This window comes from Crocuta crocuta, unplaced genomic scaffold (assembly GCF_008692635.1).
Source record: "Crocuta crocuta isolate KB4526 unplaced genomic scaffold, BGI_CrCroc_1.0 scaffold162, whole genome shotgun sequence".
Lineage (NCBI taxonomy): Eukaryota > Metazoa > Chordata > Mammalia > Carnivora > Hyaenidae > Crocuta > Crocuta crocuta.
Genome location: NW_027529433.1, coordinates 2,996,729 through 3,020,831, shown reverse-complemented (window position 1 = coordinate 3,020,831; position 24,103 = coordinate 2,996,729). Strand labels below are relative to the sequence as shown.

At 42.1% G+C, this 24,103-nt stretch overlaps 1 protein-coding gene across 1 annotated transcript in view; it reads right to left on the bottom strand.

Annotated features, from left to right (window-relative positions):
• Positions 1–24,103, bottom strand: part of SERINC5 (serine incorporator 5) — a 58,848-nt gene that overhangs the window by 20,053 nt on the left and 14,692 nt on the right. Inside the window, exons 3-7 of the mRNA XM_077759836.1 lie at positions 13,204–13,382; positions 12,425–12,507; positions 10,383–10,476; positions 4,587–4,798; positions 2,217–2,312 (exon numbers count right to left, since the gene is read on the bottom strand). Coding sequence (XP_077615962.1) covers positions 2,217–2,312; positions 4,587–4,798; positions 10,383–10,476; positions 12,425–12,507; positions 13,204–13,382 — 664 coding nt within the window. The remainder of the gene's footprint in view (positions 1–2,216; positions 2,313–4,586; positions 4,799–10,382; positions 10,477–12,424; positions 12,508–13,203; positions 13,383–24,103) is intronic.

The window sequence follows — 24,103 nt, the reverse complement described above, 5'->3', positions numbered from 1 at the left end:
ACCACCTGAAATTAAAAATAAGTTTTTTTCTGTTTTTAAGTGGTACTTGCCATCTAAAAGAAAACTACAGTAACCAAAAACCTCATTACATTAAAGCCAAAAATTAATAGTTATAAAAACAAAGTCTTGGGGCACCTGGGTGGTTCAGCTGACTGAGCATCCAACTCTTGATTTTGGCCCAGTTCATGATCTCACGGTTCCTGGGATACAGCCCTTTGGGCTCTGCACTGACAGCACTGAGGCTGCTTGGGATTCTCTCTCTCCTCTCTCTGCCCCTCCCTTGCTTAAGTGTGATACATACATATATACATATGTTAGAAAGTCTTTTTTATTTTTTTTTAATGTTTATTTATTTTTGAGAGAGAGAGAGATACAAAGCATGAAAGGTAGAAGGGGCAGGGAGAGAGAGGGAGATACAGAATCCAAAGCAGGCTTCACGCTCTGAGCTGTCAGTACAGAGCCCGATGCAGGGCTCAAAGCCACGAGTTGTGAGATCATGACCTGAGCCAAAGCTGGATGCTCAACCAACTGAGCCACCCAGGCGCCCCCAAAAAAGTCTTAAAGAAACTAGATTTAGGGGCTCCTGGGTGGCTCAGTCAGTTGGGCAGCCAACTTCAGAACAGGTCATGATCTCATGGTTCAGGGGTTCAAGCCTTGTGTCAGGTTCTGTGCTGACAGCTCAGAGCCTGGAGCCTGCTTCAGATTCTGCATCTCTTTCTCTCTCTGCCCCTCCCCTGCTCATTGTCTCTCTGAAAAATAACATTTAAAAAAAAAAAATTTAAATAGAGTCAAGATAGAGCTATTAAAAAAATTAAAACCAGGACAGACTATAATTAATAGAAGACCTACAACTGTATCATTTTGCACCAAGAGTGACTATAAAGACAAGACTCTTACCCAGTATGTGTATATAAAACTTTCAAAATTATCAAGGAAAACAACTTCAATTTCCTAAAGACAGTATATTTATTTAACTTTATTTATATAAGACAAAAATGTACCTCCCCACAAACACATTTACATATACTTAGGTGTATATGTATGTGCATATATTTATACACCACAAAAGTGATACAGATGATGAAATAAAATGAGCTAAGAAATCAAAACAAGAAGTAGTCTTTTGGTCTTTTACTGGCAAGTTTCAGGTGCTCATATAATAATAATTTATAACATAATATGCCTCTTATAGTTCTCCAATAATCATTGCAACTACTCTGTAATAATAGCTAACCCTTATGGAGCACCTGCTACATGCCAGGAAAACACACACACTCTCTCACACACACACACTCTCTCTCTCTCAGTCTCTCTTACTGAATTCCTTAAAAACCATCCTACAAAATAGGAATCTTATTTAATTACCTTGTTAAAATAATAACTAAAATCCTTAAAGATAAGGTATCTAGGTGGAGAGAGGTAAATAACTTTCTACAAGTTACTGAAGTGGCAAAACCAGGCTATAAAGCCAGGCAGTCTGACTCCAAAGTTCAGGCATGTTCTGTTGTCTCTAAAAATAAACATTATTTAAGATGAGCGATTCAAGGTCACACAGCCAGCCCATGATAGAGGTGGGCTCAAATCCTGTCTCCTGCTTCCCACTCCCACATTCTTCCCAGTCTCTCTTACAGTCAGAGAGATGACCACTTAAAGAAAATAAATTAATAACCAACTAAAAAGACAACAGAAAATAAGCAAAACACAAATGTTCCTTGAAAACACAGATGACGCCCAAAACCAAACTCAACAACCCATCTTTGTTCCTGTCTTTCCTACACAGCAGGAAGACTCAGAAGAAGGAATTTTCGGGGTGCCTGGGTGGCTCAGTCGGTTAAGTGTCTGACTTCGGCTCAGGTCATGATCTCACGGTTCATAGGTTCGGGCCCCACGTTGGGCTCTGTGCTGACAGCTCAGAGCCTGGAGCCTGTTTCAGATTCTGTGTTCCCTCTCTCTTGGACCCTCCCCTGCTCACGCTGTCTCTGTCTCTGTCTCTCAGAAACAAATAAAACATTAAAAATTTTTAAAAAAGAAGAAGGAATTTTCATTTTTATATCCCACGTTAAGGACTTTATTTAGTGAAAAACCTAGATCTCTCCATTTCGATTTACTGCATCTTTGACATTCTATACAACAGCTCAGTAGAGACATATTCCCTCCTCCACAATGAAAACATTCATACTGTAAACAGCCATTCTCTAAGAGGCCAGCTGGCTTACCTACTTCCACAGGTTTGCTGGAGAGAGCTGAGAAAGTGAGATACGTCACATAGCAGCTTATGAGCCCTGACTGCAGTAGCCCGGAATGTGGCTGTCCTAGAAAGTGAAAGTGACAGATTTTAACATAGCCTTTTACATTTCAACAATAAATAAGCCTAAAAAAATAGTTCCCCGCCTCTAAATAATGTTTTTCAAACTGAGACCCCCCCATTGTTAAAGGAAAGAAGAAGTACAACATGTTTTCCAGATAACATCAAATAGGTGTTCAAGGGGATGGAATTTTGCACTGAGCCTAACCTAACTCCCAGGTTCTGCCGAGTTCTCTACCATCACGTTATTTTAATAATAACTACAACCGTACTTAAGCGTTCTGCCTAGTCTTCCTGAGGTTCATTAACACTGGATCTTAAGTCTTAAGGCCTCAGAAGACAATTCACTGTTTGTGAGACCACACAGCTTAGTGAGGTAAATGACAGACAGGCATCATAGTAGAAAAAAGCTCACTCTGTCAACATACAAAAAAAACTTTCCGGAATAGTAGTTCAGGTCAAAGAGGAAGGCACTGGGGCTCAGCATTCATTGAGGGAAGGGCTTTAATCTGTTATAATATTTAAACTAAGTATTTTTATCATTTAGAGTAACCAGGATATGATAAAAGGAATTTATCAATTTTGGGGGATATTTTCTACCACCTGTCTACATGAAAGGATTTATTTCATCCAGACTTCCATCTGATTAAATTTGTTTCAAGTTATAATTATTAAATTGTACTAACCAATAAAGGTATAGAAATAGATTCTTTTACAATGTTGCTCTTTGGCATGAGAATAAGACTCACCTTAGTAACTAATGACATTAAACCAAATATTTCAAAATATTATAACTATTTTAAAAGGTAGGTTTTAACCCAAATGGTACTTTAATGTGAACACTAATATGTTTTAGGAAATTCTTTTTCTTTTAATTTTTTAATGTTTTTTATTTATTTCTGAGAGAGAGAAAGAGAGAGAGAGTGTGAACAGGGGAGGGTCAGAGAGGGAGGGAGACACAGAATCTGAAGCAGGCCTCAGGCTCTGAGCTGGCAGTCAGCACAGAGCCCGTCACGGGGCTCCAACCCACAAACCATGATATCATGACCTGAGCTGAAGTCAGACGCTTAACTGACTGAGCCACCCAGGTGCCCCTGTTTTAGGAAATTCTTAACTGATCAGTTAAAGGCACTGGGAGATTAGTACTCTCATTATCAATAATGTACTTGAAATTTTCAGTGCCAGAAAGCCTTTAAATTATTCAATACTAGTTCACTTTTTTCCCTTAAAGTTTATTTAAGTTATCTCTATACCCAATGTGGGATTTGAACTTATGACCTGAGGATCATCATTCTTCAAGTCAGAACTGAACCATGGTGCCCCAATACTAGTTCACTTATTAAAACACTATTTTAGAAATGATTTGAGGGGCTATAAATTATTGGCCACATTGCCCTGTTCCTGTCTAGAAACTTGAATATCATTTGTATTTCATCAGATACAAATATACAAATACAGACCTGTAGAGTCAGATACCTACAAGAAAATTAGAGCACAGACACTTCTTTCTATAACCAAAGATGGCAGTCTGGCTTAAGACATCAGAAGTTGTTTATAAAAGACAACTCAAGTCTGTACTTTCTAAAGCACTTCCAAATCCCATTGTTTCTTCCCTTTGCCTTTCTGCATTATTAATTTGTCTGTTTGGGATTTGAACTCATGAACAGATTAAGTTATATGCTCTACTAATTGAGCCAGCCAGGCGCCTCTCTTCTATTTGCCTTTGAAACAACCTTGAGTCAGGTCAGGTTTATAGAATTCTGTTGGCTTTGCTGAGAAAAGGCTTGGGCCTGAGGAAGGTTAGCTCGTGGGCCAGCTGCTGGCTCAGCCAGATCAGATTTCCTGCTTCCTGATGGCTAGACCACATGGTCCCTGATTTCTGGCCCACAGGCCTCAAGTGAAAGATGAGTCCAGAAAGAGCTCCTTCTGGAGTCTTCTCATTCAAGTTTTACAGAGATTATTGGGAAGAACTTAATATACACTCAGGGCATCTTCCATTTAAAGGCTCCTGTGGTACATTCATTAATAATGCTAGCAGCTATCTTCTTATTTACTGACTTTACAAGACTGAGATCTTTCTTGACGTGAAGCATGCCAACTATCACATTCAGCATGAGTGAAGAGGAAACTGCAATCCCAGCCTTCCAACTGCTGACCCGTCTATGATAAATTATGAAGTGACCAGAATTTAAAAACAAAACAAAACAAACCCACTGGATTTGCTCAAAGACACACACAAAAATGTATAAAATAAGGAGGAATGGAAAAAACTTGTGCTTACGATTTTGGACCCAAGGTGAGATGGCTACGATGGAAATAAGCAGACACAGGCCTCCGTTTAGCCCAAGGAGAATTTTGTTTTCCAGGCAGCCGTCTTTCTGGGTGTAAAACACTGCCATCAAAATCAAGCCCCCGGTGGCGACGGAGTACATGATGAGCGTCACCAGGGCCAGAGCGGCGTACCAGAGCTTGTTGCTAGCTGTGCCGGCGGTCCTGTTTCTCCAGAAGCGGTAAGAGGGAGGGGAGAGAAGACCAGATGAGGCCCCTGTTCTCTGACAACACTCACCCTCCCCTCAGGCAGGGACTAATGCTATCAGGCCCCAGGCTGCTATACCCCCAGCTGTCCAAAAGACTGTCATTTTACCAACAATTAGGTTCTATCAAAGCTAGAAGGTACAGATAAATGTCCAAAAAACATTTTGGTTCAGGCTTAGAATTTGTCCTAAACACTACAACATTCTGTTTTTAAATGTGTATTTATCAACTAAAATGTACTTCCACAGACTTGACTCTAACCTCCCTAATCTTTTGTTTGTTTGTTTGTTTAATTTACTTTGAGAGAGAGAGAGAGAGAGAAAGAGAGAGCGCGCACGCAAGCAGGGAAGGTACTGAGAGAGGGAGAGAATTTCAAGTGTGGAGCCTGATGCAGGGCTTAAACTCACGAACCATGAGATCATAACCTGAGCTGAAGTTGGAAGTTGAACTGACTGAGCCACCCAGGCGCCCCCATGCCCTCCCCATTCTGAAAAGGAATCACCCTGGGATAGGTTTCAGGAGTATTAAGAACTGGCTTTTAGATGGAGTTCTCTTCATGGTTTCCCTCTCAACAGAGGGCCAGGAGGGGCCATTGTAGTAGTTTCTGCTAATGCCCATCTTCTATTTAGGGACAGACAAACTTCACTCAGAGAAAGACTGGATCACCTTGGCCCTTTCATCCCTCTGCTACAAAGGCAGCTCTGTAGTGGTACTGCTTCTCCAAAGCAATGCCACGTAGGGTCAAGATAGAGTTGGGTTGTTATTGTTGTTGTTGTTAAGTTTATTTATTTTGAGAGGGGTTGGGGAGGGGCAGAGAGGAGAGAATCCCAGGCAGGATCCACACTGTCAGCACTGAGCCTGATGTGAGCTTGAACTCTTAAGATCATGAGATCATGACCTGAGCTGAAGTTGGACTCTCAAATAACTGAGCCACCCAGGTGCTCCAGGGAAGAGTTTGCAAAGAATAAAATCAGCTAGGAAAAGAGTAAAACACTGTAATCGGTTTTGCAATAAAGGACCTTAAAGAACAGATTAATCTGCTCTCTAGTTTACGTAAATATTAATAAAGGAGTAAGTGAAATAAGCAGTAGTTTAACAATCTATAGAAATGTTCAGACAATAACAAAACCAGAGTTCAAAACCGCTCAAACAAGAAGACGGAACCATAGGGAGCCTGGGGTGAATCACTGTCATCTGCCTTATAAGTAAACTGCCACACTGTAACCACATTCTCACAAACCTTCACAGAGAAAGCAACTTGCTTAATGTTTTCACAGAACTGGAAAGTACTCAGGCAACTCAGCTAAAATGCTTTAATGATGAAAAAGTTACTGCAGCCAGAGACAAGTAGGGAAGAAAGACCAAAACAATAATGACCATCATATTCCTTGAAACCATGCCAGTGACCACAGAATTAGTCTAACAGAAAAGGCACATGAAGGAAGTAATAGAATAAGACTTGGTGGTGGGGGGATCTAAAAGCTATATGGTAACTGATGACCAAGAAACAGAATGCACTGTACACAGAAAGGTAAACACTGCTGACCAGTGTGTGGGTGGGATCCAACTGCTCCTTCACTGGTCTTTTGGGCTGTTACTAGCATATGAAGATTTTCTTATAGTTAATGGAGCCTATATTCCCCCAAAGTTAATTTTCCAACCCTAACCTCTCCCTTCAACTTTAGACTCATATTATCTAACTGTTCAGCCCAGATGGTGGGGGAGGGGACTGGTCCAGACTGTCTTCCCAAGTGCGCATCCCCACCACCCTTAATCCAGCTTTTCTTCATCTTCCCAAACTCAGAAGATGGCAGTTCCATTCTTCCCTTTTGTGAAGAAGGGAAACTTTTTTTTAAAAGAGAAAAGAACTCCTGACTACAGTCTTTTTCTCTCCTGCCCCCTCCCGGCCCCCATCACTATCAGCAAAGTCCATGAGTTCCAATTTCGGAACAGACTACAACTTGACTGCTGCTGCCATCGTCTGAGCTGCAGCCATCTCCCACCTGGATTATCACCCATGAGCCTCCTTGCTTGCACCTCTGACACCCTCTAATCTTTTCTGGAATTAAAATATGCTTCGTATCATGTTCCTCCGGTTTCAAACCCCACTGATGCCCTTCCTACCTCACACAAATGCCCCAGGATCCTGATAGGATCTGGCCAAATGCCATCTCTTACTTCACCTCTGGTGCCCATCCCTCACCATGGGGGTGCAGGACAGTGGACCCTCATTTGCCTCCAAACAAGCCGGGCCATGGGCCCAGCACAGTCCTGCCTCAGCCTCCCTACTTCCTTCTGTTTGCAATGGTGTTCCTCATGGCTGATCATGAAGCCTTTCCCTGCCCTGCTTTTCCCAAACCCCACAGGCTGCTTTCTTTGTCTTCAGTTTTTTCCCCATTGAACCTGTGACTTATTTGCTTGATCATAAACTGACTATCTGTCCATGCCCCGTGGAGAAGGTAAGCTTCACAGAACAGGACATCACGGTGTTCACGGCGCTTCTCCTGCTGTTGAGTGCTGGCAAACAGGTGCCTAATGAATATCTGCATGAGAACTACCAATTGTTAAAAAATAACTTTGTTCAGCAGTGTTTTAGCAGAACAGTGGCTATTGCTGCTGCTCCGGATTCATGACATCCTCCTTGGTGACCTCTTGTTTTGCAGATATTCCAAGTGCCATGACTTATCTTTATACTCTTGGTGCCTACCTACCACATTGTCTGGGACACAGCTAATACTCCCCAAAACTGTGAATAAATGCTAAGTGGGAAGCACTTTGAAGCACTCTGAAGATTAGAAAAGGACCACACAATGGGGCAGAATGCACTGATACCCCAGGACACTGGCACCAGGCTGGGCTCTGGCTCTGGAGTAAGTAACATCCAACCACAACAGAAATTACAAATCTAGCACATTTAGAAAATGGGTCTTTGCTAAAAACCCCTGAATGTACCTTCTACTTTTTGCTATTTCAATTTTGATACAGAACTGTCACTTCAAATCACAAAATTTGAAGGAGAAAGGAAAAAAATAATAAACATCTAATGTGACCATATTATTTTGCAGGTGTGAAAAACAAGAGGTCAGAGAGGCCAAGTAATATACCTAAAGGGAAACAGCAATTAGAAGAGCAGAGGCACAAACATCTGCACTCTCCTGGTTTTCCGGGCCCATGGCCTCCATCCTACTGCCTTTGGGATGTTTTCTTTCTCAAGATATTTATTGAAAAGAGGGGCACCTGGGTGGCTCAGTTGGTTAAGCGGCCGATGTTGGCTCAGGTCACGATCGCATGGTTCATGGGTTGGAGCCCCGCGTCAGGTTCTGCACTGACAGCTAGCTCAGAGCCTAGAGCCTGCTTCAGATTCTGTGTCTCCCTCTCTCTCTGTCCCTCCCCCACTCATGCTCTGTCTCTCTCTCTAAAAAAAAAGAAAGGTATTTATTGAAAAGAGAAAACAGGGGCACCTGTGTGGCTCAGTTGGTTAAGTGGCCAACTCTCAATTTCAACTCCGGTCATGATCTCCTAGTTAGTGAGATCAAGCCCCACATGCGGCTCTGCACTGACAGTTGGACGCCTGCTTGGGATTCCCTCTCTTCTCACTCTGCCTCCCTCTCCCCCTCTCTCTCTCTAATAAATAAGTAAACTTAAAAAAAAGAGAGAGAGGGAGAAAACAGGAAAAGGGAAGAAAAAGCACTTTGGTTGTTCCATGAAGAGTGATATATTTTCTAGACTATCCCTGTAAGCAATACTCTGCTAAAAAAACAAACCTAGTAAATTAGATTAATTTACCTGAAAATATACTATTAGTGAGCTGCCTAGCTTAATCTTAATTTTAGGCAGACAAATCAACTATGAATATGTTGACACTAGGGGATTTTGTTGGGATACTGGCCTCAATGCACAGACAATAGCAACATCATTGGTTGCAAAGCTCTTAAGTCATTGTTATTGAGAGATTTCTGGAAGGTTTTTACAGCAGTCCAACTCTCCCCAAATGCCTGTTAAAACTTGGCATGAATAATTAGTCCCGGAAATCAGCTTCAGAATTGATCAAAACATTCAAGTCAGAGTAAAGAAGTATTCTGAAGAGAACATACTGCTTACTGGGCAAATCAGGCACTCAGTATCGAAAATGATATTATTTTACCATGAAGTTTCCTAGTTTCACCTATATATGTGAAAATTTAAGGAAACATTTAGTGTGATTTTTTATTAGACAAAATAAATAAGTATCACTTATGTGACTATTCAATGTGCTTTAAATATTTTAAAAACTGATGAAAAGTATTTGGGTACTTACTCCAGTATTCACCAAATTATAAAATGATAACACTAGCCTTTCACTCCTGCATCTCTTGATTTGATCTCTAAAGAAATAAAACCAAACTTAAACAACTCCTACCACCAAGCTGAGGAATATAATCAGAATGAAAAGTATTTTGAGCGAATCTGGATCATATATTTTGTTTTCACAAAGAAATGAATTTCATGTCCATACATTCTTTTCTGATTTCTTTTTTCTAAAACAGTTTAAAATAACATGATATGGATAAAAATGACAGAATGACAAAAGTCTTCCTAGGTACAAAAGACAGTTATTTTCATTCATTATTTTATAAGGAAGGCAAGACAGTGGGCAGCAAATAGGAGCAGCAAAGTGTCCCGCCCAGAGTCACAAAGGGAGTGGCCTCTAGTACTCAAGGGGCTGACACTTACCTAGTTGCCATTTCCTGAATTGTTGCTCAGTGAGAAATAAAATTTACTATTATTAATTTGGCATTTACTACTTCTCCTAGGATATGAAGTCCATGTTCAAGGCACTTAGAAAGTATCTACATTTTTAAATTCAGGATGCCTTTCTAAGTAGCACAACACATCTCCCTAATGAAGGGGTCTTTCTGCTCTTAGGCAGATTGAGATAGAACAAGAAAAAAAATTTTTTTTAAGTTTATTTATTTAGTTTGAGAGACAGTGGAGTGGGGGAGGGAGAAAATCCCAAGCGCGCTCTGCGCTGTTGGCGGAGAGCCTGATGTGGGGCTCAAACTCCTGAAACTGCAAAATCATGACCTGAGATGAAACCAAGAGTCAGACTGACTGAGCCACCCAGACACCCCGAAAGTACTTTTTTTAAAAAAAAATCTCCTGAAGATGGAAACCTAAGATAAACCCTCCCAAGTTTTCAGGCATCTACTGTCAAAACCTCTTAGGGCTGAGAGGTGCCAGCGATGGATGGGAGTGTGGCTAAGTCACAAGAGCAGTTGACTCAGAGCCCAAACGACAGAGCATGGGAAAAAGCCAAAGAGTGAAAAAGAAATGCAACAGAAGAAGGAAAGGAAGAAAGGAGAGGAAAACCTGCATAGGAGACGAGTGAATGAACAGGTTCAAAGAGCAGGAGTGAAGGGAAAGTGTACCAAACTGTTTCTGGTGATGGGGGGGCATCCGTGCCAACAGAGTGCAGGGTAGAGCCTCTACCAACACGGTGCCGCAGGCAGTTTCCCCCAGCAGCGAGTGCGTTCACTTGGAAACTTTCCAAAAATGCACATACCAGTTCTTGTTCCATTTATGTGCAAACTCCACGAGCAGGATGAGCTGGATGCCTATAAAGATGAAGCCCCCGACGGCTCCCACATAGCGCCAGGCTGCAAAAGAAGACCATCCACAAGGAGATGAGGTGGTCACTGCAAGTGTTGAGCTTAAAAGAGAATAATGACTACGGTTTACCTTTATTACATTTTTTTGATGTTTTTATTTATTTTTGAGAGAGAGAGTGAGAGAGGGAGACACAGAATCCAAAGCAGGCTCCAGGCTCTGAGCTGTCAGCACAAAGCCCAATGTGGGGCTCGAACCCATGAACCGTGAGATCATAACCTGAGCCAAAACTGGACGCTCAACCCACTGCGCCACCCAGGCACCTTTACAGTTTACCTTTGTTACATTTTTACTGTACCTGCAACACATTTAATTTCCATGCAATCGTATAAGATGGGCGCTATTGTTATACACACCTTACTGATGAGAAATAATTGAGAGTCTATGTAAATTGACAATGTCCGATAGCCATGGGCGCCTGAGTGGCTCAGTAGGTCAAGCGTCCGACTTCGGCTCAGGTCATGATCTCACGGTCTGTGGGTTCAAGCCCCACATCGGGCTCTGTGCTGCCAGCTTAGAGCCTGGAACCTGCTTCAGATTCTATGACTCCTTCTCTCTCCCTGCCCCTCCCCTGCTCACACGCTGTCTCTCTCTGTCTCTCAAAAAATAAATAAAACATTAAAAAAAAAAGTCCCATAGCCAGTAAAGGACGTAGCTGGGATGTGAACACAAGTAGTGTGGCTCTGGAGCTCTGAGATGAACCTCCACACTGTAACTGACAGTGATCCTAGCAGATGCAGCAAATCATGAAATCAACAACAACCCATGATTTATAAGTAAAAATACATATTATAAAGAAAAAAGTGTTCAAATTTTATTGGGCAGTAAGCCACCAGAGGTTAGTAAGGAAATGAGGGTCAGACTGGGGACCACGGACTCAGATCCACTCCTCACTCTGCTGCGAGTAGGCTCTAACCTTGAATGAGCCGTACCACATGTCTAGGTTACAGCTAAGTCTATGAAAATGACAGAACTGCACTTGGCTATAAAAAGAACCGTCAGTCCCATCCCATTCTAAATCTATCTTTCTAATACATTTTAGTACATCTGTGGGGAATAGAAAACTAGTTAACAACATTTTAGGAGAAAATAAGACTTGGAGAGAACTTCCTTCGGGAGTGCATACAACTGGTTATGTCCCTAAAAACCAGCCAGACCCTAGTGACTGTTTGAGGGAGCCATGGGCTGTTCCTTAGGGACTAACAGTGTGAATTTTTTCCTCCCTTAATTAGGAAAATGAATTCGTTTGGGTTAAACAATGTTTTAAACCTCCCTAGCTCTCATGTAGACAGGCCCCTGTTTCAGCTATGATTAACAGCTTCAAATTAAATTAATTTTGGAGGAGGGGGGGAAAAAAAACGAAACAAAAAACAAATTAAATTAATTTTGGGAAATTCTAGGAATAGGAAATGTAATTCAATGTTACATACAGTTTCACATAAGTTTAGAAATAAGACAGGATGATGCCTTTCTTATCTCATTATAGCTGCAGCAGATTTAAAACTAAGAAGACTTGTGTTCCATGTAGGCGATTTCCTGGGCGGTGCTGAGAAAGAACAAGGCGTCCGGGGGCCTCCAGGGATGGCATCATGCTGACACACTAAACTGGCTTTCTAACAGACTTGGAGGCCCTCCTTCTCCCTTCAGGCCAATCACCTTAAAATTATCAACTGAACCCTCCAAGCTGCAGACTAACACCTGGCCAGAAAGGGAAGGAATAGGGGAAAGATCTAGATGGAGAAGGATGAGGAAACAGGAGGGGAAAGGGAGTGGAGAAGGTGGATAAAGTGTGGGCAAGTAAGGCAGGGATCTTTTTTTTTAAACCACAAAAAAATCACCAATTTGAAATCTCAAAGGCACCCTGGACTACACTTTTGAACAATTTCACAAAATGGATAGGAACAAAATAAATAGGTACCCCAAATACCCCATTTGTACCATTGAGAAAGGTCTCCTGATCTGGAATGAAGAAAGCTCCTGAGCACATGGCCCCCAACAGCAGAAGTTTAAAGAACCAAAAGCTGGAAAAAAAAAAAAAAAAAAAAAAAAAGGAAATGTATTTAAATGATATTCATGGAAGGACAAAAGACCTCTTAGAAGGTAAGCATGTCAGTCCATGTTTCTGCCACTGGTACTGTTCCTTCCAAATCGAGGGGAAGTAATTAAGTGACTGGAGACTGCCTTTCCCATAATTAAGACCAACTCGGCGTGGCCTCTGATCGTGCCAAACGCCACTTTGTTGCGGGGGGTGGAAATGACCTGGGGACAGGTCTTAGGACTAGAAATCACAGTCCAGTGTCTGCGGCATCTCTCACTGTGGTGCTGGTGTTACAAATAGGATTCTAATTCTTGGCCACTGAGGGGTGACAAATCCCACCTTCCTTGAGATCAGTGTCAACAATTTCAACTAGAGGAAAAGCAGTCAGATGGCCTGATTAGTTGAAGAGGTCAAGGAACACTATTCTGAATATCAGCAAAGGGGAAACTAGGGGCGCCTGGGTGGCTCAATCTGTTAAGCGTCTGATTCTTCATTTCCGCTCAGGTCATGATCTGATGGTTCATGAGTTTGAGCCCCATACACTGACAGCGCCAAGCCTGCTTGGGATTCACTCCCTCTCTCTCTCTACCCCTCCCCTGTTCACACTCCCTCTCTCTCAAAATAAATAACTATTCAGAATAAAAAGGGGGAAAGTACCCCCCCAAGACTGAAGACTTACCCATTGTGAATATGCGCTCTACAACCTTTGCTGCTGTTGATTTTCAAGGTCAGAAGGCAGAAGATGAAGAAGAAACAGGCCATTCCAAAACAGACTCTATACACCGCAGAATACCCCACCAGTTTCTCACAGGTGTCACCAGCTTTAATGCCTTTACAAATATCTTCATAAAAAGGAATCTGAGGAAAAACAGAAAAAGTCATCTGTTAAAAGTGGGTAAAGAGAGGGGTGCCTGACTGACTCAGTCGGAAGTGATTTGACTCTTGATCTTGGGATTGTGGGTTCAAGCCCCATGTTGAATGCAGAGATTATAAACAAACAATCAAACTTCTAAAAACAATAGTAAAGCTGGGTACGAGGGGCTGTCATGAAGTGTTCCCTGAGCCCACAAGTCAAAATCCAATGTGGGAATGCACCCTGTGCATAGAGAAAGACTTGATTTTCTCTGAATTATTTTTAAAGACACAGTACTCCTAGCATACCACTTCACCTTTACTTATCCTAATGAATTTTGAAATCTGGTGTTGGAATTTTTAAAAAATTATACTTGTCTTTTTTCTTGAAAAGCATAAATATATAGAATAAAAGTGAGAAACTTTCTTCACTCCCGCCCCGAAACGTCACTCCTCGCTTCAAGAGAGCTAACAATTTGGTGGGTATTTTTATTAGTTTATGTGTGTATGTCCTCATACACTTATTCACAATATACCCACCTACACACACACCAACACACACACACACACACACGCATACACTTGTATGGGACCCTCTATATAGTATACACACAAAGAGCTTTGTTAAATAAAAGATTATATGTATTGTTGTGGGATATGTTTTTTTCCAACCTAACAATAAACCATGGAGATCTTTCCCTATTAATTACAAATAAAATCCCAACCCACTTTTTAACCACTATTTAATACTTTATAGTAAGAATTCTAGATGAAAATTGATAAATATTCCCACACTGAACTTGTGACGAATGATTTTTTTGTTTCCTGTTATTTGTTTTTTGCTATTCCAAATGCTGACTAAATAAACATTGTTATGCTTCCTCATTGTACACATGCCATCATTTATACAGGAAAGACTCCTGACTTACAAGTGGAATCAAATTTTAGTTTCAAGAGTTAGAGTCGAACCACACTTTTAAAGACGGCACCAATTTATGTCTCATCAGTAATATCTGAGACTGTTCACATTTCCAACCTGAACACCCAATTTAACGATAAGGATCACAACAAATGGCCCAAATATATGCCACTTGGGCATGAAAATTACATTGATCTGAAAAAAAAAAAAAAGAATTACATTGATCTGAAAACAATCAAGTTTCAGAAGACTCAAAAAAACTTTGACCTTCCCAGCTAATTGCCTTAAAAAAAAATAGACGGGGGTCGGGGGGAGAACTTAATAGAAGACTTGCTCCAGAAAGGGAGGCACCACCATGGTCAAGTAGGGTGGCTTAGTCGGTTAAGCATCTGACTTCAGCTCAGGTCATGATCTCACCATACGTGAATTGGAGCCCTGCTTCAGGTGACCCCTGCTTCTCTCTCTCTCTCTCTGTCTCCCCCTTGCTCACTTGCAGCCTCTCTCTCTTTAAAAAAATAAAGAACTACAGCATACCATGAACTAGTTGTAGTAGACAAGGAGGAATTCAGCAGGGTCTCTTTATGAAAATTCCTCTTTCTGCCCCTTGCTTCTATATGACCCAGCAAACGTTTGTTTACCAAACATTTACCCTTTTTCATCTTCCTGTAAATTACCTTCCTTCCCATCGAAGTCTCAAGCCCCTTCTCCTTCTCCTTAGTTCAGGTTGACATATATACCTCATTTTGTCTATCTTTGGAATCTCTTGTTTATGAGATTATGTGGATTCCGTGAACAGTACGAAATTAAGTTTGATGTTCCCCTATTAATCTGTCTCGTGTCATTTTAATTTTTAGACCAGCCAGGAAATTTTTGAACGGTAAGGAAAAATTTTCCTCCCCAACAATAACAAACACGATCTTGTTTCAATGTCCTCAGTACTAGTAAGTTTCACATCTTTTGTTAAATTTATGGCTATCTGTATTTTTTCTCTGTGAATTGGCTAGTAATTGAGCTTCTTTTTTTTTTATCCATTGGCACTTTTATTTATGAATCTTAATCTTCTGATGAATGTTGGTAATGGTTTCTTCTAGTCCAACTAGAAGGTTTCAATGTAAAACCTATATGCATTACCAGAATGATTAAAATCTTACATAATAAAAGCAAGTAGTATATTCCCAACTAATGTTGGAAAATAAAGACTTCATCGATGGTTAGAACATTCTTCAGAACAAAACAATAAGCTGAAAATGACATTGTAACTGTTATTCACAAGACAAGAAACATTGCAGAGGGAAAAAAATGACACAAAGCTAGAAGTAAAACTAAAGCATGACAATTTAGTTTTTTCTTCATAAAAGATTCTTTTATAGGTTTATTTGTTTATTTACTGAGAGACAGAGAGAGGGACAGAGAGAGAGAGAGAGATGAGAGAGAGAGGTGAAGAGGTGAAGCAGGCTCCTCACCCCCAGGGCAGAGCCCAATGCGGGGCTTGAACTCACAAACTGCAAGATCATGACTTGAGCTGAAACCAAGAGCTAGATGCTTATCCAACTGAGCCCTTCCAGAGGCCCCTCTCCACAAATGATCTTAAAGAAACAACAGTAACTCAGGAACTCATTTCCATCAGCAAAAGGAAGACTAAATTTAATTGGACTTCATCTTCCCTCCACTCAGAAAAGGTCTGCAGTCATTAATACCTGAATCTGAAACATGTTTTTCCAAAACAGCATGTTTTTTCAAGTAAATGCCTCAGGCAAAAATGCATTGTTGCTGACACCCACTTATTATTATAGGTCCTTGTCTGTGAACAGATAGATACAAAAGATTTCATAAAGAAACGTCAACTATTTTGGAGTCAGAAAGTTTTTGCAACCCTGCAACCCTGTACTTTTTTTTTTNCCTTTTTTTTTTTTTTTTTTTTTTTTTTTTTTTTAGATCAGTTGGAGATGTGAAAGCATGGAGACACTATGGTGTTTTTTAACAGGCTCCAAAACAAAGTAACACGTGAAGGATTACCAGATAAAATACAAACTGTGTGGTAAAATTTAAATTTTGTGTACACAATGACAGATTTTTTTTAGTGTGAGTACATCTGCAGGTGCCCTGACAGTACTGACTCCACCTCTGGCCCTCCTGCTAGTCTGCGTTCACGTGAGGACTCTCCCCTTGGGGCTAGGTGTTCCGGGCACCCTGGGGGTTAACAGACACAACTTCGGAATGCCCGCCAAGGCCAGAACAGGGCCAGGGGCGGCTGGTTCTGGCCTCCCTGGATGGGTTAGATAGAACCCTGCCTCTTCCTGAGGCATAGGTGGTGCCACAAGAGCTAATTAAAGGTTAGCTGTCAATTAGGAGCTCTGACCTCATTCCAAGGGCTCTCCTGCATGTACCCTCGCTGTAAAATCCAGACTAAGGTCCAGACTTTGCAGCGGATAACTGTGCAGTTGCTGTGGATCCTTCTCTGCCAGATTCACCCCCCACGACCCCTCATCCCCACAGTCAGTAAGGTTTCCTAAATAAAACTCTGTATAAACTGTATGGAGTCACCGGCTTCGTCTTCTAGTCGCAAAGTTGCCTTCTCAGTTTGGGAGATATAAATTACTGTTCCTCCTCTACCTTCTAGCAATGCGCCATACAGTATTTGGGACATACTTACATTAAATATTGCATGAGACACACTTATGCTTTTAAAAAAAAAGAAATAAGAAAAAAAGCATTCCCTGGCATAACATAAAGCTCAAAAGAAATCAAGTTCTCTCTGGGACGGGCCAGGTGTACTCCATGCTAGGAAGTCTGGTCCCCACTCTGAAGGCAAGACAAAACAACAATTTAAGCTAGCATGTAGAACGCAGAGGACATACTGGAAAGATGACCGGTGTGAGGCGGGTGGGTAAGGTGGAAGGCCACTGTTTAAAAGTCCAGGTAACAGATGAAGAAGGTAAGCCACCGGCAGGGAGACCAGAAATTCTGTAGGTAAACTTCCCAACTGGTAGGACTATATGGATGACACGAATGCAGTGAACGGGGGGGAAGGGTGCTGTTTGGGAAGGGAGTGGGGTTGGCAGAGGACAAATGGGGGACCTAGAAGAACCCATCAGGCATTTGTTTTAACATACAGGGTTGGAGGCACCTTGAGGCACCCCTGTCATCAACTGTCACACAAGAATGTCAGTACCCCTTTCATCTACACCAGCCCATCTTTTACCTTCAGGCGCTTTTCCGCCAAACCCCCCACCCCCATACCCACTTCTCTGCTCTCCTCCCCAAATCCATCTCAAGGAAAACGCTAATGCCAGGTGGCCTAAACTTCCATTCTAAAAATCCCCTCCCTTATTTACTCCCAGAGGCTCTTAGGCTCATCAAAGGGTGAGTATGTGTTTCATCCAAAATAAAAGTAGCCAAACTACCGGCTGCTCCAAGTACTAAGACCTGCTTTATGCTCTGCGGGTGACTTAGTCATTTAGCCCTCAGCAAGTGGTAAATATTTTTAGGCAAAGAATCTCTCCGTTGAATGAACCGGCAGAATTACCAAGGGGAATTTGCTCTGGTTCAATATTTGCTGTTCCAAGCTCCATCCCAGTTTTAGAAAAAGAAAACACACATCACACACAGGCTCCACACTGTAGGGGTGAAGGCAGTGGTCTTGCTCAGGGTGTTGCCTCCTTAAGTAGGGCTCTGGGCACCCAAGGACACTACATCTATATTGGTTCTGTAAGGGACCTGTGGGCAAGGGGTTTCTTTTCAATCCCCAAGGCAGCCAAACTCAAAGCCCAAAAATTATCAAAAAAATTAACAAGGACTCAGTGGACTTCCAACCCTAACTCCCCTACTACCTTGAGCAAATTCACACCCTCTCTGAGCTTCAATTTCCGTATCTGTACAATGAAATAATATTGCCACTACCTTCTGAAGCTGTCCTGAGAATTAAATCAGTCAATCCTTGTAAAGTGATTGCCATAGATCCTAATCCATAATAGCCATTAAGTAAACTTCCTGGGGTGCCTGTCTGGCTCAGTCTCTAGAGCGTGCGACTCTTTAAGCTCAAGATCGAGAATTCATGCACCACACTGGCCATGGAGCCTACTTAAAAACATAAATAAATAAACTTCCTTAAATTCTTACATTTACTTATTTTTGAGAGACCGAGTGAGACAGACCGTGAGCAGTGAAGGGGAGCCTGGAGCCTGCTTCAGATTCTATGTCTCCTTCTCTCTCTGCCCTTCCCCTGCTCATGCTCTCTCTCATACACACAAAATAAATAAACATTAAAAAAGGGGAGGGTGCATGGGTGGCACAGTTGGCTAAGCATCCAACTCTTGATTTCAGCTCAGGTCATGATCCAACAGTTCATGAGACTGAGCCCCGCATTGGGCTCTGCAATGACAGTACGGAGCCTGCTTGGGATTTTCTCTCCCTCTCTCTCTGCCCCTCGCCTGCTCACAAGTGTGCTCCTCACTCTTTCTCCCAAAATAATTAAATTAAGAGTGAGAGAGAAAGAGAGAGAGAGAAAACTTTTTTAGGGAGGGAATCAGCACATTATATGAACTACTGAAGGGTTGCTGCATTCTGATTTAAACACGGGGCGGGGTGGTGGTGGCAATCAGCAATCAGCATCTTAGAAATCAGGAGATGCTCTACCCACTTTGCCAAAGGATTGGTGTTGCAAGATACAGGGTAACTTCCAATAACGTGACTCCTTCCCTGGCATATTTATATAAGAATCAAGTTCTTATATAGAACTTACTTATATAAGAATCAAGTTCGAAAAAACAACACTCATTTACCTGTTTTTCAGAGACCTAGCCACTAGTCAAAAGAAAATATATCTGAACTTCCAAATCAGGGAAGGTATTTTCAAAACATCAACATAAGTATGAAGCTCAAAGACATGGAGGCTAGAAGAAAATCCACACAATTTTTCCTACATAGGAGAGATGCTAGCTACGCACCGCCCTCCCCACCCCCCCACAAACAATGTCAATCTCAGATGAATAAGTACCAGGAGTCCACAGAGGAGCTATGGAAAGGCCTACATACAGATCTAGTTGGCCAAGAGGCCCAGATGTTGCAAACTCAGAAACAAGTACTGACTTCGGATGGGTTCTTACAGAAACAGAGAGGAGGAAGATGAGAGGTGTGTCCCCCTAATATTAAAGTGTTACCTGGGAGAGATGAGAAAACAGCATACTAGTAAAGCTAAAGATGCTTACATTATATCGAATTTTCAGGGCACTGCATGAAACCAAGCTGCAAGGAAAGCTTTGGGAAGGTTGGCAAGAGTTAATAGCATGAAAACCAGAAGAACCAGATCTGCAAGTTCTGTTTAATATCTCTTACTTAACAATGAATTTCATAACCAGAGTCTCTTTCTGTCTGCCTCTCCTCTTTCTGGTATTCCACTTATCTTCAAACTTTCTAAGACAATTTGTTTTTCTCTGTGGAATAATTTCAGGTCCATATCAGTGACGTCTATCTGTCATGGGCCAACAGACAGGAGTTGTGAAATATGGACAACACAGAAGTTAGCTTCCATCCTCCTGTAGACCACCTCTGGGCTCATTCCTTGATAAGTGATTATCTTTGAGGCCCTTTTTTGTGATGGAGGCAGCTTTTTATTTTCATTTTTTTATTTTAGAGAGAACACACGTGCAGGAGATGGGGAGAGGGGCAGGCTGAGGGAGAGAGAGAATCCCAAGCAGGCTCCACAGTCAGCGCAGAGCCCATTCTCACAAAATGTGAGATCATGACCTGGGCCAAAATTAAGAGTCAGGTGCTCAAGTGCCCCCAGGGGGTGGGGTGGGGGACTACTTTAAATTAGTACCAACAACCAATGCCTGCTTCCCTTTTGGGTGGGTTTCTAAATATTTTTAAGATGCAAGTCTCCATCCGTCATTATTAAAAGCCACAGGAGGAATGAAACGTCCAGTCTAGTTTTATCTGACCCTGTCACCCCTGAAATCAGGAACTCAATGTCCCCAACAGTAACTCTGAAGAATCACAGAGGCATGACAGAGAGCCTGGCGTTAGCACTCACAGCTCCTCCACCTCAAGCATTTCATCAGGATCGGAACAGCCACAAATACAATTAGACAGAAAACAACTCTCATCAAACTGTAAACAAAAAAGCTTTCAATAGGAACAAGACAACTCCCAGAGGACTGACTAATTATGATGGAATGAAAAGATCTTCCACAGGCGGAGAACAGGTATCTACTAATGTCAGTCTCTGGAAGAGAAGTAGGTAACACCAAAGGAGGAATGTACAAACTATACCACACCAGTAACAGAACTAATCGCAGTTAATCCCAGTGAAAACTTCTATAGCTCTGAATTCAATGAGGCAACAGCACTGGGGAATGGGGGCCACAGAATGCATAGGTCCCATTTGCTGATCTGATGTAAGCCTACAAATTTAAGGCAGAGGAACTCAGGTACAGGAATTCCTGGCTTCTAGCTTGAGAGCCTATCTGATGGCAGACCAGTGGTGAACAGGAATCACAGAAGAGCAGTGTCGTAGTGGTGGGGCAATGATTCACTTAAAAAACAGATTGCATTAGAGGTGCCTCTATCAATGGGAAGGGTGAGCTGGTGACTAAGCAAGGGTGTGCTGCTCCAGGAAGATAACTGAACTAGAAATAAAGATTTGGTAGACCGGCAGAAGTAGCAAAGGAGGCAATCATAGGCAGTAAGAAAACTCACTGAGAGAGGAATGTGGTGAAGGAGCGGAGGGGGGCAGGGGTGGACACAACCCAGAAGCCTGTGGAATGCAAATATTCAGGGGCAAGGAAGAAGGAAGAAACTGAAAAGGTACAGAATTAAGAAGAGAATAGAAGGAGAGGCTTTCGAGAAGCAGAACGTGGGGCGCCTGGGTGGCGCAGTCAGTGTGGCATCTGACTTTGGCTCAGGTCATGGTCTCATGGCTCGTGAGGTCTTGCTTGAGTTTGAGCCCTGAGTCAGGCTCTATGCTGACAACACAGATCCTCTGCCCCCCTCTCCCTTTGTCCCTCCCCAACTTGCTCTCTCTCTCTCTAAAATGAAAGCAAACATTAAAAACAAAAACAAAAAAGGAAGGAGAGCATGGTCAGCAGTGTCAAATTTAATGCCAATGTGAGGGGACTGAGAAGTAACAATGTGAGGGGACTGAGAAGGACAGGCAGCCAACAGTCATTTGGGACATTGAATCAGAATATTCTCTAGAGCCAGTGGGAGCAGAAGCTGGACTGCAGATGGCTGAGGAGAGAGCCCAGGTCTGGGTACGGGTCACGAAGTGAACCCAGCGGGTCTTTTACCATACTTCCAAGAAATCAACCGGCAAAGGCCAAGGATCGCTCCTAAATTTTATTGATTTGTGATTACTCAAGCAACACGTAATAATATTTTTGTTGCCCAGGAAAATGTAAATTACAACAAAGATAGAGAAAATACAATCCTCTTGACCATCATCACCCCACCTCCAACTTGATTACTTCTCAGGGGTAAGTTCTGTCGCAGCTGCGTGCATACCCTTCTGGACACTTTGCTGTGTCAATCTACACTCACTGTGTCTTGCAGGTGGGGGCAGGTCTGTACCAACCCTAATTAGCTTCTGTTACCCAACTGCCAGACATTTAGGTTGTTTCTGATTTTTCACTCTTATAAAAATAATGCATGACAGATATTTCCCCCATGGTACCTATCTCCCTCTACACATATAAACATTAAGGAGAGCAGATACCAGGAAGGTAATTTTGGGTCATAAAGTTAATTTGTTTTAAATTTTAACAGATCTTGCCAAACTCTCCCCAGGGAGGGTTTTTGAGAACTCTGGGGTTGGAGCAAGAGGGAGAGTAGAAGAAAGGAAGGAAAGTGTCAGGAGAGCCACACAAACACCCTTTGGAGCCAGGACAACCTCCACTGGCCCCCTAGGGGTCAGCATCTCAATCCTCTTTCCTGAGGGTCTCTGCCCAGTACACACTGCCCCAATAATGAAGGAAAGTGGGGTGGGAATGGGACCCTCTGAGATCAAGGAAAAAATCTACACCTAATCCCAGAGACAACTTAAAACTCACTATATAGGTCTGCGCCTTGTTTTAGCACTTACTGCTCTCCTCCCCCCTCCCATAGAGCACAAGGTCTGATGGAGGACTTTCTGCTGCCCCGAGAGGAGAAAGGCCAATGAAGAATCACTTGTGAACACAAAGATGATGAAGGTTGTATAACAAGACGACTAATCATGTCAATAGGCAAACCTTCCTATTTGTATAACTTATCAGACACAATTAAAAAAATTTTTTTTTTTAATTTCTGAGGGGCGCCTGGATGGCTCAGTCGGTTAAGCGTCCGACTTCGGCTCAGGTCATGATCTCACGGTTCACAGGTTCAAGCCCCGCGTCGGGCTCTGTGCTGACAGCTAGCTCAGAGACTAAAGCCTGTTTCAGATTCTGTATCTCCCTCTCTCTCTGACCCTCCCCTGCTCACACTGTCTCTCTCTCTCTCTCTCTGAAATAAATAAAAAACATTAAAAAAATTAATTAAAAAACCCCAAAAAGACAAGAGAGACCCAACTCAGCTTTCTTTGTGAATATGTGGACTTGGAATACACTGATGACATATTATACACAAATTCAACTGTGTGTGACTATCTGCTATAACCAAATTTTTTAAACCCAGTGAAACTAAAGCTCACATGTGAAATCTTTTTTCCATACTATACATTAATTGTACAATTCAATATACAGTATAGCACAGTCATTCACTCAGTGATTCACATCTACTACGTGCAGGTACTGTTCTAGGTTATAGGGACACAAGCAGTGAACAAAATGGGTTTAAAAAATCCATACTAGGGCACCTGGGCGGCTCGGTTAGTTAAGCATCTGACTCTTGGTTTCAGCTTAGGTCATGATTTCACAGCTTCATGGGTTCAAGCCAGGCAATGAACCATCAGTGCAGAACACATTTGCGATTCTCTCTCTGCTCCTCCCCCACTTGTGCTGTCTCTGTCTTCTCAAAATAATAAACTTAAAAATAATAATAATAAAAATAAAATCCATGCTGACAAAAGGCTAACTTTCTAGTGAAATTTGTACACACAGAACCATGTGTGCTCTACTTCATGGGTATTTCAAGCATATTCATGGTTAATTTTGACTGCTCATGATTTTTGCCTTAGATGGGACGTGAGAATCTAATATCCCCAAAAGATCGGACTCTACCATACCTAGAATCTCAAGTTTCTAAGAGACCCTAGTCACCGGTCCTCGTACTGAGGACCAGGATATGGCAGACACTGAGGTTTCTGGTCCTGCATCTTCCCATTTTACCATTTATTAAACCTGGAATGGAGGGTCCCCAGCAAGAGGGGACCCACGATCTCATTGTCTCCATCCCCACTTCTTCCTGATCACCAAAATGCTTGGCTTGGCTACATAAGAAGAATATAAGTGGTTTTTTTTTTAATCTGTGAATGATTTACCATTTATTTCAAAAGGCCACAAAGAATAAGATAGACTGTTACACATGTCACACTAAATTTATTGCTACATTTTTGTCTCATCGACCCCACCTGTGGCTGACATATCTCAGTTATCTGCAACTTAAGCAAGGATTCTGGTGTTTTCAACACAAAGTTTAAGCCACTGATGTTCTCCCCCCACAGAGAAGAGAGTAACTGCAAATGACAAGCATAGAGCCACTAACACAAGAATCAAAAACTCATAAGCCTCTGGGTCAAATTCAGCTAGGTTCTGTTTGTGCAAATAAAGTTTTATTGGAACACAGCCATGCTCATTTGTTGGCACATTGTTGAGGTGCTTTTGCCCTACAATGGCAG